Source organism: Seriola aureovittata, chromosome 20 (genome assembly GCF_021018895.1).
Source record: "Seriola aureovittata isolate HTS-2021-v1 ecotype China chromosome 20, ASM2101889v1, whole genome shotgun sequence".
NCBI lineage: Eukaryota > Metazoa > Chordata > Actinopteri > Carangiformes > Carangidae > Seriola > Seriola aureovittata.
In genome coordinates this window covers 8,910,204-8,927,189 of record NC_079383.1, presented here as the reverse complement: position 1 = coordinate 8,927,189, position 16,986 = coordinate 8,910,204, and the positions used below count along the sequence as shown (strand labels likewise).

At 39.9% G+C, this 16,986-nt stretch overlaps 1 protein-coding gene across 1 annotated transcript; it reads left to right on the top strand.

Moving 5' to 3' along the window:
• Positions 1-15,447: 15,447 nt before the first annotated feature.
• Positions 15,448-16,731, top strand: LOC130161664 (piggyBac transposable element-derived protein 4-like). The gene is made up of 2 exons (XM_056365078.1): positions 15,448-16,140; positions 16,336-16,731. The coding sequence occupies exons 1-2, from the start codon at positions 15,448-15,450 to the stop codon at positions 16,729-16,731; spliced, it is 1,089 nt and encodes a 362-aa protein (XP_056221053.1).
• The last annotated feature ends 255 nt before the right edge of the window (positions 16,732-16,986 follow it).

Here is a 16,986-nt window from a genome sequence, read left to right as displayed (position 1 = left end):
GCCCATTGTGTGACACCTTGGTAATGAGAAACCTTTTTATAGGCCATCAATTAGGACTAAACCAGCTGATATTAATTTGCACTGATAGGGGGCAGGATTGCTTTCTAAATACTGACAGATTTCAGCTGGTTTATGGCTTTCCATGCCTTTTTGCACCTCCCTTTCTTCTTCATGTTTTTTACAAGACAGTAAGTACAGGATCTTTTTACAGCCTTTTTAGGGAAAAAAATGCTAAAAGACAAAATAAATAAATAATAATAAAAAAAAAAAAGATAAAGATTCAATGTGCTGGCTAAGGTATTATTTGGAGATGTATATACATATATAACAGTCAAAGCAATGTTGTTATTTTAAAGTACATGACTACTGTATATTATCTGGAATATATTCCAGTAACATTGGAAAGTGTCAAGGGTATTGAGGTAAGTTGGACCCAAACGCAGCCAACACATGGGAGACAGGCAGGTTTATTTAACAAAGAACAACAGGTAACATGAGCAGACTTGGACAGACTGAGGACAACCAGACGTGAACAGCACTGTGACAAACCAGACATGAACAGACAACGTCAACAGACATGAGCGGCTTGAGGGAAATCCAGAAATCCACAGGTAATCAACAGACATGAACAGATCGTGGCTACAACAACAGCGAAAAACAACAGACGAACTGACACAGACAAAGGGGAGCACAAAGACTATATAGACACAGGAGGCAAAGGTGATTGCACACAGGTGAAACACATTAGGGCGGGGCAGACAATCACCACACAAGACCAAGACAAGAAGCAAAGCACAGACACACAAGGAAACCTTATTACAAAATAAAACAGGAAGTGAGAAAAGTCCAAAATATGAAACAAAAAGTGTCTGCGATGGCAAAACATGACAGGAAAGCAGTAATATTTTAAAGTTAGAGGTTGCTATTTGTTATAAATAAAAATGCAGGACAATAATTTCACTTTTTAATTATCTTTGATATTTTTCTTTCCATATTGTTTATATCAAATCACAAAAGGGTTTCACAATTGATTCATAGTCAATCACAATAAGTATTAATAAGTACTATAGTATATTTGTTTCTCAAAATGAACAGAGTATATAAGTATAAATGTTATGAGTTCATTGTTTTACATACTTTGTATTTTCATACACATCATACAAAATCTCTGTACAGTCAATTATACATCATGACATCTTGAAATGTCTCCAGTGTGTGAATGTGTGCTTTAATTGGTCAGTAGTAGTAGTACAGTACATTTACCGTGCTCTTTTTTTTGGGCACTACAGATTTACAGAGATTGGTAAGAGCCCCACAAACAATAACAATGTCATCCAAGAGGGTAACTTGGGAGATTGGAAAGACAGAGTGCGATATTTTTTGAACTCTTCCATCTGCTTGTTATTCTCTTTTCGCATTGTTTTTGACTGTGGAGAATGGGAAGCGTGATTTCTGAAATTCCATCTTGCATTCTCCTCTTTGAGGTTGTAAAAGTCTTTTCTCAAGTTGCCATACTGAGTTGGTCATACTTTTGACTGAGATTGTTGTACACATCTTGTGGAACCATAGCCTCAGCTTCTTCCACCGCTTCCTTTGGTGTCACAGGAACATCATCAACTTGAAGACATTTTTGAAAACAAAGATAAGTGACAAAGCTTTTAGACACACAAGTTAGCGAAACTCATAACTTTACCCAGGCTAAAAGTTGTCGTCAATGTTATTGTCTGGCAGTGGCAGCTGGTGTGCAATAAAACTTCAAGTTTGAGCCATTACTCCTTCGATTTTGGCAACCAACGACACAGCAAGACGACATTTTCGCCAGGTCATTTAGCTGTATTTGCCTCCAGTTTACCTTTGTTTTGCCTCCACCTAACACAGTGACGCGAAAAGGGTCTATTGCACAGAACAGTGATTCTCAAAGTGTGGTACGCGCACCGCTAGTGGTACGCGGGGCTCCCTCTAGTGGTACGCCAAAGAATCACTGAAATAAATATAAATGCGTTGACATCAACAGTTATTCACGGTAGCAGGAAAGAATTAATGGCAAGAGGTGAAGAGTACTAAACTACTGTCGTGGCTTCAGTCTGCGAAGGGAACTGTGGACCAGGAGAGAGCGAGAACTGAAGAGGACGAGTGTAGGCAGGGTGCAGGTGCTAACAGCGGTGGCGCCAGTGAAGGCCCCAGTGAAACCCCAGAGCAGCTGCTAGCAAAAACAAAAGGCACAAACCAGTGAGGAGATATGACGAAAACTATATCAAATTTGGATTTATTTGGAGCGGGAGAGAGGAAGAGCCCAGGCCGCAGTGTGTGATATGTGGTGACGTTTTGAGCAACGAATGCATGAAACCATTGCATCTCAAATGGCATCTTACAACCGAACACAGGGAACTTAACGACAAACCAGTGGAATTTTTTTTTACGAAAATGTGATGAACTGAAACGGTCAAAGTCCACTATTCAGTCCTTTGGTACACCCATAGCCAAAGCACAGGAAGCTTCATATCGTGCCAGCCTCCGGATCGCAAGAGCCGGTAAGCCGCACACAATTGGGGAACAGTTGTGTTTACCTTTAGCCAAAGAGATGACACGGATCATGTGCGGAGAGAAAGCTGCCAGAGAGTTAAACTTGGTGCCACTTTCCAATGACACCGTGTCAAGGAGGATAAAAGACATGGCTGGCGATGTTAAAAACACACTGATTGAGCGCATTAAGAACAGTCGATATTTTGCCATACAGCTTGATGAGACTACAGATGTTGCAGATTTGGCTAATTTATTGATTTATGTGAGATATGAATATGATGGTGCAGCTCAGGAGGATTTCATGTTCTGTCAGTCACTTGAGACCAGAACTACAGCAGAGCACATATTCCAGGTACTGAACGCGTTTATGCAAGAGAACGGACTGGACTGGAAAAAGTGTGTGGGTGTGTGCACAGACGGCGCGAGGGCTATGACAGGTCGTAACAGCAGGGTAGCAGCTCGCATCCGAGAGGTGGCACCTGAGATGCGCTGGACTCACTGCAGTATCCATCGTGAGGCACTGGCAGTGAAGAAGATGCCTGATGACCTGAAGTCTGTGCTGGACTCTGCTGTAAAGACTGTGAACTTCATCAAGGCCAGACCAATGAATGCTCGCTTATTTCATGTGCTCTGCGAGGAGATGGGTAGTGAGCATGTCCAACTCTTGCTTCATACTGAAGTAAGGTGGCTTTCAAGAGGAAAGGTGCTTTCGAGGCTTTTCGAATTGCACAGAGAGGTCCTGATGTTCTTGCAGGACACAAATTTCCCCTTGTCAGACATTTTTGCGGATGCTGTGTGGCTCAGTCAGCTGGCATACGTGTCTGACATTTTTTCACGTTTAAACGAACTGAATTTGGGACTGCAGGGACTCTCCATTAATGTTTTTGATGTGCAGGACAAAATTAATGCACTGCTGAAAAAGTTGGAGTTATTTGAAATCAAAGTCAAGACAGGTGATGTTTCAGCTTTCCCTGCTTTGGAGAGTTTTCTGTCTGATAATGACCTGATGCTTGATGATGGAGTCAGGGAGAACATCGCTGCACACCTCGTATCACTCAGACAACAGGTCCACAATTATTTCCCAGTGATGCCTGAAGCTCAAGCTAGCAGCTGGATGAGAAACCCTTTCAACATCGACACCTCTCACGTGGCCTCAATGCATTTAACTGTTGTTGAGCAGGAGAATTTAATAGAGCTGTCTTGTGACGAAACACTGAAGGCATCGTTCAGAAAGCACACTTTGTTGGACTTTTGGATGAAGCAGTACAGTGAATACCCTGTTCTTTCTGACAAGGCCGTGCGCTTTCTCCTTCCCTTTGCAACCACCTATCTGTGCGAGAAAGGCTTCTCTTCACTTGTTGTCATAAAAACAAAGTACAGAAGCAGGGTGAATGCTGAGCCAAACCTGAGACTGAAGCTGACCTCCATTGACCCAGACATTGCATGACTCTGTTCACAGAGGCACGCACACCCATCACATTAAGCTCATGTAAGTTGTCATCAATAGTCTGTGTATGTTTAAATACAGCTGTTAATCTTAATGCTCTTCCTCACTTTTATTTTATTCTTAATCTTATTGTTCTTCCTCTGTGTTTGTGTGTGTTTCTGTTTCAGAAAGCAGCCATACAGCAGTGAGTGAAGTTCAGACAGCCTGTTTTGATTTTTTTTAATCAAGTACAGTTCAGTTTTATTTAATCTTTAAGAACTGTTTTTTGTTTTTTTTTACATTTTTTTAAGTACAATGTTTATTTTACTTTTATGTGCAATATATTTTAATTGAATCATTATTTAAGAACAGTTTTTTTTATTTTCCTATATTTAAGCGCAGTGTTACTGTTCAAACTGTGTAAAATGTTACACTGGCTGACAATATTAAATATACTTCTTTAGGAGTAAAACCTCTGCCTTGTTTTTGATGAATGCTTAGGCCTACTACGCTACTGTATAGTGTTGGTCATTATGGTGGTACTTGGAGAGCCAAGTATTTTCTGAGGTGGTACTTGGTGTAAACTTGTTTGAGAACCACTGGCACAGAATGTCCACAGCTACATTGGTTGACATCACATGCACTCTGTCACCCCTGAAAATTTTCCTCAAAAAAATTCTGACGAAATCTTCTAAATCGCACAATTTCCAACCTTCATTGACAATTTTTATATCGAGATTTTTGTCCTCTGTCACCCATTTTTGTCCTATATCACCCAGTTTGGTCTCATTCTGAGATCTTTTACGGTTTTTGAAGAAATCCCCCCAAAGTGCAGAGGGGCTGTCCAAAGCTCCCATACACACCCATGTTAAACTGAGCTTTGAAGCTCTTGTTTTTTTTTTTGTTTTTTTTTTAACTTTATTGCCTTACATGTACATTAACAGGCAATTAACATCGCCAAGGAATACAAGAAGAAAAAAAATAAAATAAAAAAAATAAAATAAAATAAAATCATCTTGAGATTGGGTCTCATCTGTCACACAGAGATAGCACTGGGGTCCACCTTCTCATAAAAGCAGGTACTTTTAGCTGTAATTGAGCAGTCATATATTCCATCATGTAGACATGTTTTACTTTCTGTAACCACTGAGTGATCACAGGAGGGTCAGTCTTCATCCAATTGATAGTAATCATTTTTCTTGCAATCATCAACAAAATATGTAATATATAACATTGTTCAGTGGTAAACAGGTGATCAGGAAACACATCTAATAGAAATAACAAAGAGTCCATAGGAAGGTCCACTGCCAGGATTTTTTCCAGTTCTTCTTTGACATTTTTCCAAAATGTTTGCAATTTCGGGCAGTCTCAAAATATATGAGTATGGTCGCCGACCATATCACAGTTCCTCCAGCATTTGTTGCTGGGATTGTTCTTGGAAACAAAAGTTGTTAGTGGTGTCCTGAAGAACCTAATTTTGACCTTCCAGTCAAATTCTTTGTATAGTTGGCTTCCAACCCCCCTATGGCACCTGGAACATATGTTTTCCCAAGAGTCATCATCTATTATTGCATTCAGCTCCAGTTCCCATTGTTGCTTGATATGTAGTGTATTGTCTGACATATCCATCATTAATTTTTTGTACATGTGGGATATTATTTTTTTTGTTAAAGAACGGTGTTCAAACAGATGTATGAAATAGCTTTCTATATTTGTAGGTTCCTTTCGTATATTTTCCCAATCTGTATTTTTTGTGACATAATGTCTGATTTGTAAGTATCTATATAGATCACTTGAAGGTAAGTCAAATTTGTCTCTAAGTTGTGAAAAAGATTTAAATACCTGTCCATCCAGGAGTTGATTTATTATTATCAGACTAGTCTCTGCCCATCTTTTATAAGCCCTATCATACATAGATGGTAAAAACTCTATATTCCCTGCTATAGGCATAGCCCGTGACAGGGTTACAGCTCCCTTAAGTTGTTTTTGCACTAAATTCCAGACCTTCAGTGTGTGTACAATCCATAAATTATCGATTTTAAGTTTTTTCTGAGATTGCTGGCTAAGAAATGGAAGACTAGACAACGGTACCCCTGGAATGGAGTTTTGTTCAATAGAGACCCATCCATTTTCTAAGTCCCCAACCGAAGCTCTTGTTTAACTCAGGTATGAGAGCAACTATAAGTGTGTGTGCATTTACTTGCGTGTGCGTGTTGATGTGTGGTTCTTTGCTTGTATGTACATGTCTTTCTATAACTGCGAGGACAATTTTGGTTAAAAACCATTATTGTGAGGTCAATTTCAAAGGCCTGTTTGAAGGATAAGCTTTGGCAGTTCATAACACCACGCACACACATACATTGACAAACACACAAACACCATCTCCACCTTATGGATATTAACTGTATAAGTGTTTCGACCTGGCAACACAAGGTTTTTGGAGGCTGTACGGTATATAGCTCTACTGCCACACACAACAATACACACACGCACATTGACAGGCACACACAAACACCATCTTACTCTTTTAATATTCACCTTCAAAATAAGAGTCTCAACCAGATAAAAAAAACTTACTGGAGGATCTGTACCGCTACAGACACATATATATCCGTCTTTTTTTTTTGGGGCCTTTTATTGACAGTACAGTAGAGAGAGACAGGAAATGGGGAGGCAGAGAGAGGGGGAATGACATGCAGCAAAGGGCCGTCTGATGCAGGACTCAAACCGGGGCCAATTGCAGTGAGGACTTTAGCCTCTGCACATGGGGCGGATGCTCAACCAACTGAGCTACTCGATGCCCCATATGTTTGTCTTTTTTACAGATTGAAACATGAGGAGCGAGTATTCACAACAAGCAGCGGGCACATTCAAAATTTCTCCAGGAATTGTGTAGGTGATTTGTCACACTGATTAAATTTATCTCACACTGATTGACTTTTATATGTTGTTTTATGTAGTATACTTGCTGTTCTGTGGTTGTATTTTGTCTACCTGCTCAGGGACAACAGATGCAAATTAGCTACTTGCTATCCTTGGTGCAGTTACTTTTTAATTGAGCTGTGTCCCTGCAAAAACGATAGGGATCTACTCCTATGGCGGTTAAACCCCTAATAAATAAATAAATAAATAAATAAATAAATAAGCCTGATTTATCATAGCCTTTTTGTCAGCTTAAACCAGTCCAGGCCCTTCTCCTCTGACCTCCCATCAACAAGGGGTTTCGGTCCACAGAACTTGCACTCACTTGATGTTTTTTTGTTTTTTGCACCATTCTTAGTAAATTCTAGAGACCGTCGAAAAGATCTCCAATTTCAGAAATAGTCAGAGAGTCAAGCCACAGTCAAAGTCACTGAGATAACATTGTATTCCCTATTATAATGTTAAATGTGAACCATAACTGAAACTCTTCATGTGCATCTGCATGATTGTATGCATTGCACTATAGTAATTGGTTGACTTGATAATTGCATGAGTAAGAAGGTACAAGTGTGCCTATTAAAGTGCAAAGTGAGTGAATACTATGGATAATATTTGATGCACACATGCAAAGCTGCCACTTCCATTATTAACATGGTGGCCAGCTTCTACCAAAGGGGTCTCCCACAAGGTAATTTGCACTGGCACTTTGAGTGGGATATGTATTGCTTTAAAAAAAAATTCAACAGTCAACGGACATTTTGCATGAAACTTGTGTTTTCTCTGCAACAAGTGCATATGTATGTATGTATATATGTATATGTGTATAAAGAATATAGCTTGTGTCACTGCCTCCCCTCTGTGAAGCCTGTTTTGTTTTTTCTCTCTCCTTCCTTCCCCTCTGTCTCTCTCACCTGGCACACCTGCAGCTCATCACCTCATCACCAATCAACACACCTGGCTTCATTCAAGGCTCAGTCACCACTACACCAGCATAAGAGGACTCTCCAGAGAGACAGCCACAGCGTTGTACAGTAATGTTAGTGTTCAGTGCTCGTGTCTAGCTTTTGATATCTACCTAGTCTGCCAGTTACCTTGTTTGTTTTTTGTCTCACTTGCCAGCATGGCTTTTCACCCTGTTTTGCCTTTGTTCAGGATATCTGCTTCAACTCACCTGCCTGTCTGCCTACCAGTCGTTTGCCTTCAGCCAGCCATCACTCCGGTCTTCTCCCCTCTGCCCTGGCCCACCATCCACTCTTCACCAGCCTCTACAGTAACATTCTTTGTAATAAACTGCTATCACTACCTGAAGTTCCTGGTCTGCGTTTGGGTTCTGTCTGCACCGTGACAGCTTGAGAAGGGATTTTAAGACAACCCATGCTACTTTTGACACCACTTTCCCTCTTGGCTCTGATGCTTGCCGCCAGAAGATAATGGGGCTAATCTCATGTTATAAGCAAAGATGTGGCACCCTGCTTCAAGCTTATACAGAGCAACAGCTACATCAATGGCATTGCTACAACTGGCATGGATATTAGGCAAAAATCAAAAGCCATTCAGACACAGAGACTGTCGAGTAGTGTATGCTTGCATCAATTGAGGAGGCAGTTTTCCCTGGCTGCCGAATGCATGCCCCGTGTCCTGTTCACCCAACATCCAAATTTGTCAAAGGTGTGAGAGCGGTTTGTTTGTTCCCCAGTTTATCCTTTTCAGCTGTTTTTTTTTACATTAGTCACTTACATTTTTTGTATATCTTAGAACTGCGGATCCCCTCCCTCAGAAGTAACCCACTTGCAGATTACTGTTGGTAGGTTCACCTATTCCTTGCGCCATGATTTTATCATGCTGCAGGTAGTGAATAGGTGTTATGGTAGTAGCAGAATGAGCACCATACGTTCTATCCTTTCTTGAGTTATGCGACTGTAACCTTGTTAAAATATATTGCAGTGTATTCAAGAGAATATAAGTTCAATAAATAAGTTCATAGCTTAATAAATAGTAATTAAGTTAAAAGCTTAGAATTCATTGACCAGCAATGAAGTTATAGTTTTGTCAGTGTGGGAGGGTTGCATGTTGAGTAATGTCATTAAGGTGTACATGTCATTGACATGGTAGTTATTTGTTGTATAAGAATTTATATTGAAATGTGTTCATATGTACAATAATGTGGAAGGAAGATAGTGAATTTACTATATTTACTGAGTGTGAATTTACTATATTTTTGTAACTTTTGTAAATGAGCGAATCATTTTCGGGGTCAAAGGACAGGAAGTGAGACGGGGGAGGACGTTGACGGGGGGAGAGAGTTGCAAGATGTAGGAAGACAGACGTGGAGCCCACTGATGCGTGTGAAAAATGTGTTGGATTCTAAAGTTGACTTTTATCATCATTTGGTGAAAGTGTTCGACAAGGACTCTTTAAGAAATGTAAATGGTGATCGTTAGTCAGTTGAGTGGACTACTCAACGGAAGACAAAGTTTAGTTAAATTAGCTGCTAAGACAGTGGCTAGTGCTTGTTCATGGACTTTGCTATGATGCTAGCAATCAGCGAACTCAACTAGTAAAGCCTGTGTGAATCTGCGAACTATACGTAGATGACAGAGACCCCGACGGAGCCGGAAAGCGTTGCCGACCGGAGGACTTTGCCAACATCGTCTGCCCTGGTGTGAATCCTCGTCTCTTTTCTCTCATTCATGCCGCCTTGGACTGCGCGTGCAGACAGTCATATTGTAGAGGTACCAATGTTTGTTTGCCTGCGGGCGAAGGAGCCATTCTGTTTTGGGCTGCAGCGTACACGAGCATCTTTCTTGCCAGCAACTTTAAAACTGTGTATTTTGGTTTATTTTTTTATTGCCGGCTATAGGTTTACTTGCTTGGGCCCATAGGTTAGCATTGTGGGTATTGATATTTTGTTGAATTGAATACATTATGTAAAAGGTATTCTGAGAACTGAAAAGACATTTGGAAAAAGGTTTTAAATGGCATTTTCTATTCTACTTTTCTAAGTAAATGCTCATACTATGTTATAAACAAGTGTGTTTACTGACTATTTTGACATTCTGGACATATGGATGGTAACTTTAAAGTTTGATAGTTCTAAGAACATTAATACTGTCTTATGAGAGTTAAAGTGTTTTAAGAGTGAAAGTAATTTCAGAGGCATTGCATTACATGGTAATTGCAAGGTGTAATGGTTATTAGTTATGAGATTTAAAGTGAAAAGCATTACATTTTAAAATAAGGGAATTACATGCACATAAGGTAAGTTAAAGTATGTTTATTAGTAACACAGTTACCTATTCTGGATATAGAAAAGAACTCAGGTTAGCCACCTCATTATAGCCCATGCTAGAGAGGCTATATGACAGGACACTGCCTGATTGGTATGTAGCCAACTGTGGCAGTGTAGGTCTGTGAGGCAATAATTAATAGTAATTTTTATTGATAATATTGTTGTAGTGCAGTATTGTTGTAATTGGTTGTAGAAATGGAATACTGTGGAAATCATGTAAGTGATGGCACTATTTTCCTTAATTTTAGGTAGGCCTCTTAGAGATTTTGACAGTAGGAACCAGGCTGAAGCAAAGCAACTTAGTTGTGCACTGTCTAAAAAGACTGTGCCTTGAAAATGTGAGTAATAGTAAGAAAACAAATGATGAATGAACACATTAGTGTTTGGATCTGGTTCAGCAAACAGTTGGCCGTGTTTTGCCTCGGTTATGTTCAGTTAACACCACTAGAGCATATTGATTCCTCCTCAGAATAAATATGTGTGCTCAGCCCCCCTGGCCAAAACGACAAACCCCCATCATGGCCTTCAGGGACTTGGCCTCAAAACAAAAAAGAGAGCACCTAGGCTGCGCTTTGTACTTAAACAGTTTATACCATCCGCACACACATACCAGGCTAACCAGGGTAACTGTAATAGACATGCAGGAAGATTGTGTTTCCAGAGTAGGTCACTTTATTTGTCAGACTGGTTGTTGTAACAAGTGAGGCTGGTAGCAAGGTATCCATCCATCAAAAGGTAAAACATTTAATGAGTCTCAAAATTTTGTTTTTCTTACAAATCTGGCATTCAGATGACAAACTTTGTTTAATTTTCTTTCTAAAAATTGTTTGACATTACCTTGATTGTCTTACTCTAAAAATGTTTTGCTTTCTTCAAAAACCATTTGTGAACCGGATTACCTAAAATTATGTAACAAGTTATAAGTATTTATATGGGAGTGCAGTTGAAAGTATTAGGTGTGTGTGAAGAAAACAGCATTTGAAGCCACAATAGTGAAACAGTACAGAATGATGAAAACAAATGGAACAGACATTTTAAGCAAAAGCAAAGAAATCTATACACTATGTACAAACATTGCTCTTGGTTGAATAGGCTTAGTTACTGTAATTCCCTCTGAGTGCTGTATAAATGAACCCTCTATTTCTTATCTTATAATCTCTGTAAATGAAAGCTGTTTGTGATGATTTTTTTGGTTTTCACTAGCCACAGACATGGCCAAAAGTGTTGGTATACTTACCAATGTATCTTCTAACTTAAAGCACCTGCATGCCTTTGGTTCGCACTGAATAAAACAGAGCTGAATTCTTGCTTATTCTAGAAAGATGTTCTGGACAGAATTATTGGTAGCTCTTTTATGTGGTGAAAAATAAATGGATTGTTGTAATATTTTAAGGAGACAATTGTCTTCAATTAGTGTCTTTGATCTTACAATCAGTCATTCAGCCTATTCAAATGGAAAAAATACTAATTGTGCTGTTTGGAATCATTGTGTGCACCACATTTAACGTGAAGAAGAGTATGAAAAGAGGAGGAAATAAGAAAAAATAATAATTGCAAAGCATAGTCAAGGTTAAGGCTTCAAGACCATTTCCAAGCAACTTGATGTTCCTGTGAACAAATTGAAGAGAGGGATAGTTTGAATAATGAAAAAAGGATTACGTAAAACTTCAAAACAGATACAAGCTGACCTCTAAGATCAGGGTACAGTAATGTGCAGTCACACAGTATGTTGCTTTCTGAATAAAAGTGGGCTCAATGGAAGAAGACCCCACTTATGAAAGACAAACGTAAAAACGTGGAGTTTGTTAAAATGCATGTTGACAAGCTACAATGCTTCCAGGAGAATGTCCTTTGGGCAGACGAAACAAAATTAGATCTTTCTGGTAAGTCACATCAACTTTATGTTCACATAATAAAAAATCCTCAATAAATAGGCTATTAAGAACAATCAAGAACACTGTTCCCACTGTGAAACATAGAGGAGGCTCAGCTATGCTATGGGGCTGCTTTGCTGTGTCTGGCACTAGATACCTTACATCTGTGCAAAGCAGAATGATAAAAGATGGTTAAGCCATTCTGCCTGTAACATACGTACATAGTGTCACAGAGCTCTGTCTCAATTGCAGAACATGGCTCCTCCAACTGGATAATGATGCAAAACACACATCTAAAAGCAGCCAAGAATGAGTGAGAAAAAAACATTCTACTGTTCTGAAGGAGCCTGTTGTGAGTCCTTATCTTAATCCAACTGAACATAAAAAAAAATCGCATTTGGGAGAAGGCACTCATGGGACCTGAGAAAACTGGATTGCCAAACTATAAGCGGAGAAGTGTAGAAGTAGCATTAAGAGCTACAAAAAAAGCTTAATTTTTTGTATTATTTAAAATAATTTGTTACATTAAACAACAAAAGTAATGTGTCCTTTTTATTAATGGAATGGAATAGAGAATAGTGGATGCCAATCAATTTTATTATTTATGAGAAAACTGATTTTTCTTTTTTTAAGTGGAAGGCTCCCAGTGATTTTGGCCACATCTGTAGTTAGCAGGTCATTTTAATTGTCCTACACTGAAAAAAAAAGATTTTTTGGTCTTGTAATTATAACCTTGATTATTTGTTTAAATTTTACAAGGAAATATTATTTCAGTTCTTTTACTTTAAAATGTCACCTTTTATTTAATGTGTTACTTGATGTTTGTTTGTAATTATGTATCCTCATTTTGATAAGTAAATATTATCCATCACTCCAAGTAATATTAACTTAACAACTGTATTGACTGTACAACCTGACATAAGCAAGTAAAATTTACTTACTTCTGAGGCAGCAGCAAGAACAGGGTTCCTGGACAACACACCTCGACTTGGGGATCGTTTGGGTGCTCATTTGATGAGACAATTGATGGACGTGGACCCTTGGGGTATGTATATGATTAATTAACTTTTTACTTTTATGTTGGCTCGTCAGTGTTTGAATATTTTAGCCTGCTACCTAGCTAGCTAGCTAAGGGCTCCTCCGTCTTCCTGTGTCCGCGGACCGCTTTGGACTTGGAGTCATAACGTACTTTTTCTGAGGTCAGCGGACACAGACACGCTTCTGAGCACAGGCAAACATGGCTACAGTGTGATAACTGTCCAGTGTGTGTGTTACACTGAACGTGAGGTGCCACTTTCGTCAAACGTAGGGCGTTCCTGTTGTGTTTTGAGGTCCGGTAATGTTAACGTTTACACAGAATGGAGGCACCATTTTGCTTGTTGATATTAGCCTGTTGGGTGAACTGACAACACAATGCCTGCTTTGTTCAGATACTTCTCTTAAAACCAGTTGTTGGAGTTAGGAGTTGTATAGCTTTTAACACTGCTGTGGTAGAGACTGTATCACTGTAATTGGTTTAGAATGTTTAAAAGATCGTTAACACTAGAACCGCGGAGACGGTCTGACAGACCGTTCGGGTTGTTAAAATGTAAAGAACTCGGTTTAAATTAAAGCTACAAGCCTTTCAGCCCATGACTTTTCCTAAATATGTGTTTTTAATATTTCCTGAAGCCCATAAGATGGTACAATAAAAGACACAGGATTTCTGAGCATTTATACCTCTCTCCGCCCTGCGGTCACAAGTACCGCAGCTGACTTGTTACATTTCGCGGGGTTTGTTTCGCGCTTTATGACTCGCGGGAATATTATTTAGCTACATTTGACAAGAACCATATCCTGCGGAGAGAGAGAGAGGAAGAAGCTTTGTGATTTATCGTTGTTATTCTATAAACTAAGTAAAATACATTTGTTATTGCGTTTTATAATTTGCGGGTCTATTATTTAGCTATCTGACAAAAAACCTATCCAAGGAGAGAGAGAAGAAGAAGGTTTGTTATTTATGTTCTTTATTTATTCTATAATTCAGTAAAAGAGCTAGCTAGCCTATAAAACAAAGATCTGAAAATGGAGAGAGGAAGAAAACGCCAAAGATACACCGCTGATGAGGCTTTGATGATGATACATCAACTGAGCGAGGAGGACTCTGATGGCGGAGAGATGGACCTCAGCGACCTGGATTGCAGTGAGGAGGAGGAGAGCTCCGACCCCGACTCTGAGCCTGAACGTCAAAACATACATTTGTGCCAGCTGCCCCATCTGTATCCACTCCAGGTTATTATTACCTATTATTGTTGTTGTTGTTATCGTTATCGTTATCATTATTATCAATTATCTATTTTTTTCATTATTTTATCTGTTTTATGGAGCTGACACCAAGCCCGGGAAAGCTTGGCTCTTTGCCAAGCTTTCCCGGGCTTGGCAGACAAAAGGCTAGCCTACATTTTAGGTTATTGACTAATTGGTTACAAACTAGATACTGATTTTGTAAATAGTATAGGCTATAAACAGTGAGAAACATCTAACATTATCATCACAATTTTTTTTTTAAAGGAATTATAATGTAACCCTAATATATCTCAACAGTGCAACCACCAGTCCAGTACACAAGCTTCACTGGTCTTGGCCAGCGCTCAAGCCTCATCTCCAGGTAGAATGGTTATTGTAAAACACTTATGGCTGTTTTCATTTCATGTGAAATGCATATAATGAATACATAAATAAATAATTAAATAAATAACAATGTGATAAATCTCAACAGCGCCAACACCGGCAGGTACTGACACCAGAGCGTGCTCAACATCTCCAGATGCGGGTAAGACTTACAAAATACTGCTAAAGTGCACCACAACACAAATGTTAAACTATACACACATGTTTAGAACAATCTCAGGAAACGAAGATATTTATTTGAAAACGAAAATATTTCTACAAAGTAAGTACGCCATTTATAACCTAGTTAGCAGCACGGTTGAATAATATGTACATCTACACATACACACACACACACACACATTTATACCTATTTATGTTTTGCAGTCTCGAGCCCATGTGAGCTGGGGAAAGATGGGACAATCTGGAGTGCCATCCACCCTGGAGTGCCATCCACCCCAGGGAGACAACAAGCGCAAAATGTCGTCACAGAATCCGCAGGTCCTACAGCGTTTGCTAAGCGCAATATAGATGACGCTCAGAGCGCGTTTTTGTGCTTGCTTGACAGGCAAACATTAGAATTTATTTGTGAGTGCACTGTGGCAGAGGCTCATCGTGTTGAGGAGAACTGTCAGTGGAATCTCTCGGTTGGAGAGCTGAAGGCATTCCTCGCTCTTCTTTTTGTTAGAGGAGTATATAACAAAAATATTGAAATGGAGAGCTTTTGGTCCGAGGAATGGGGATTGGCCTTCTTCAACTCCACGATGCCAAGGAGCCGGTACCGGGAGATAATGCGCTACCTGCGCTTTGACAAGAAGGAGAGCAGGCGTGCCCGTCTCTCCAGTGACAAGTTTGCGTTGATGTCAGAGGTGTGGGGGAGATTTGTAAGCAACTGTCTTGCTTGCTATAAACCTGGGGCTAACATCACAGTTGATGAGCAGCTGTTCCCAACAAAAGCACGGTGCCGCTTCACCCAGTACATGGCAAACAAGCCAGATAAATTTGGAATTAAATTTTGGTTAGCTGCAGACGTGGAGACGAAATACATGCTAAATGCCTTCCCATACCTCGGCAGAGATGATACGAGGCCACCAAAACAAAGGGTGGGCGACAATGTTGTGATGAGGCTGGTGGAGCCCTTCATGGGAAAGGGAAGAAATGTCACCACCGACAACTTTTTCACGTCCCTCACCCTCGCCAAGAACCTGCTGAAGAGGAACACCAGCCTGGTTGGCACCGTGAACAAGGCCAGAAGGGAACTTCCTCCTTCAGTCCAGCAGCAGAGAGGAGAGCTGTATTCCACCAAGGTCCTGAGGCATGAACGTACAACTCTGACTATTTATCAAGGGAAACCTCGAAAGAGCGTCGCACTCCTCAGCTCCATGCACCAGTGTGTGTCCATCGGGAGTGACCAGAAAAAAAAGCCGGAGACAGTTACCTATTATAACACCACAAAGGTATATGTGATGAGTTTTATCATAGGAATAATTATTCATGATTTGTTTTTAAATAAATTATTGCTGTGATGCTATTATATTGATATTGTGAAGCACTTTGGGCTGCATTGAATGTAGGCTGTGACAATTGCTGTTGTTATAGTACTGGTATTACAAACGTATTTACCTTGCTTGCACTTATTTCTATCATTATAGGTCGGGGTTGACGTGCTCGACCAAATGGCACGGCTCTATTCGGTGAAAGGGGCAACACGAAGATGGCCAGTAGCCGTTTTCTACAACCTCCTGGACATGGCTGCAATAAACGCCCACATATTATTTCAGAAGTGCATGTCCACCAACATCGCCAGACGAGCATTTATTTTGCAGCTGGCAAAGGAACTGCGAGCGCAACACGTTTGCGCCATGTCCGGTCCAGCAGGTCTCCCCACAGAGCCGCAACAGAGTCACCAGAGAAGGCAGTGTCAGATAAACAGCCACTGCAAGCAGAACAAGACAAAGGTGTGCTGTCAAGGATGCGAGCGACCTGTGTGTGGGAAGTGCACAGTAAGGGTGGAGAGCTTCTGCTCCAACTGTGTGCCACTGCCCTAGATATTGTATTTAGTATTGTATTTAGATAGTATTTAGTATACATATCCTAGTTATTGTTTTTAGATTAATTTTTGTTTAGGATATTCCTGGTTTGTTGTTTCTATGTCTGTTTATACGTTTGCTTATTGACGCACGTTATTTTCCCAGTAACATTGGCTTCAGCCCCCACAACCGAGGACAAGCGGGTTGGAAAATTAATTAATTAATATTATTATTATTATTGTTTTTGTTATTATTACCATTGTTATTATATAG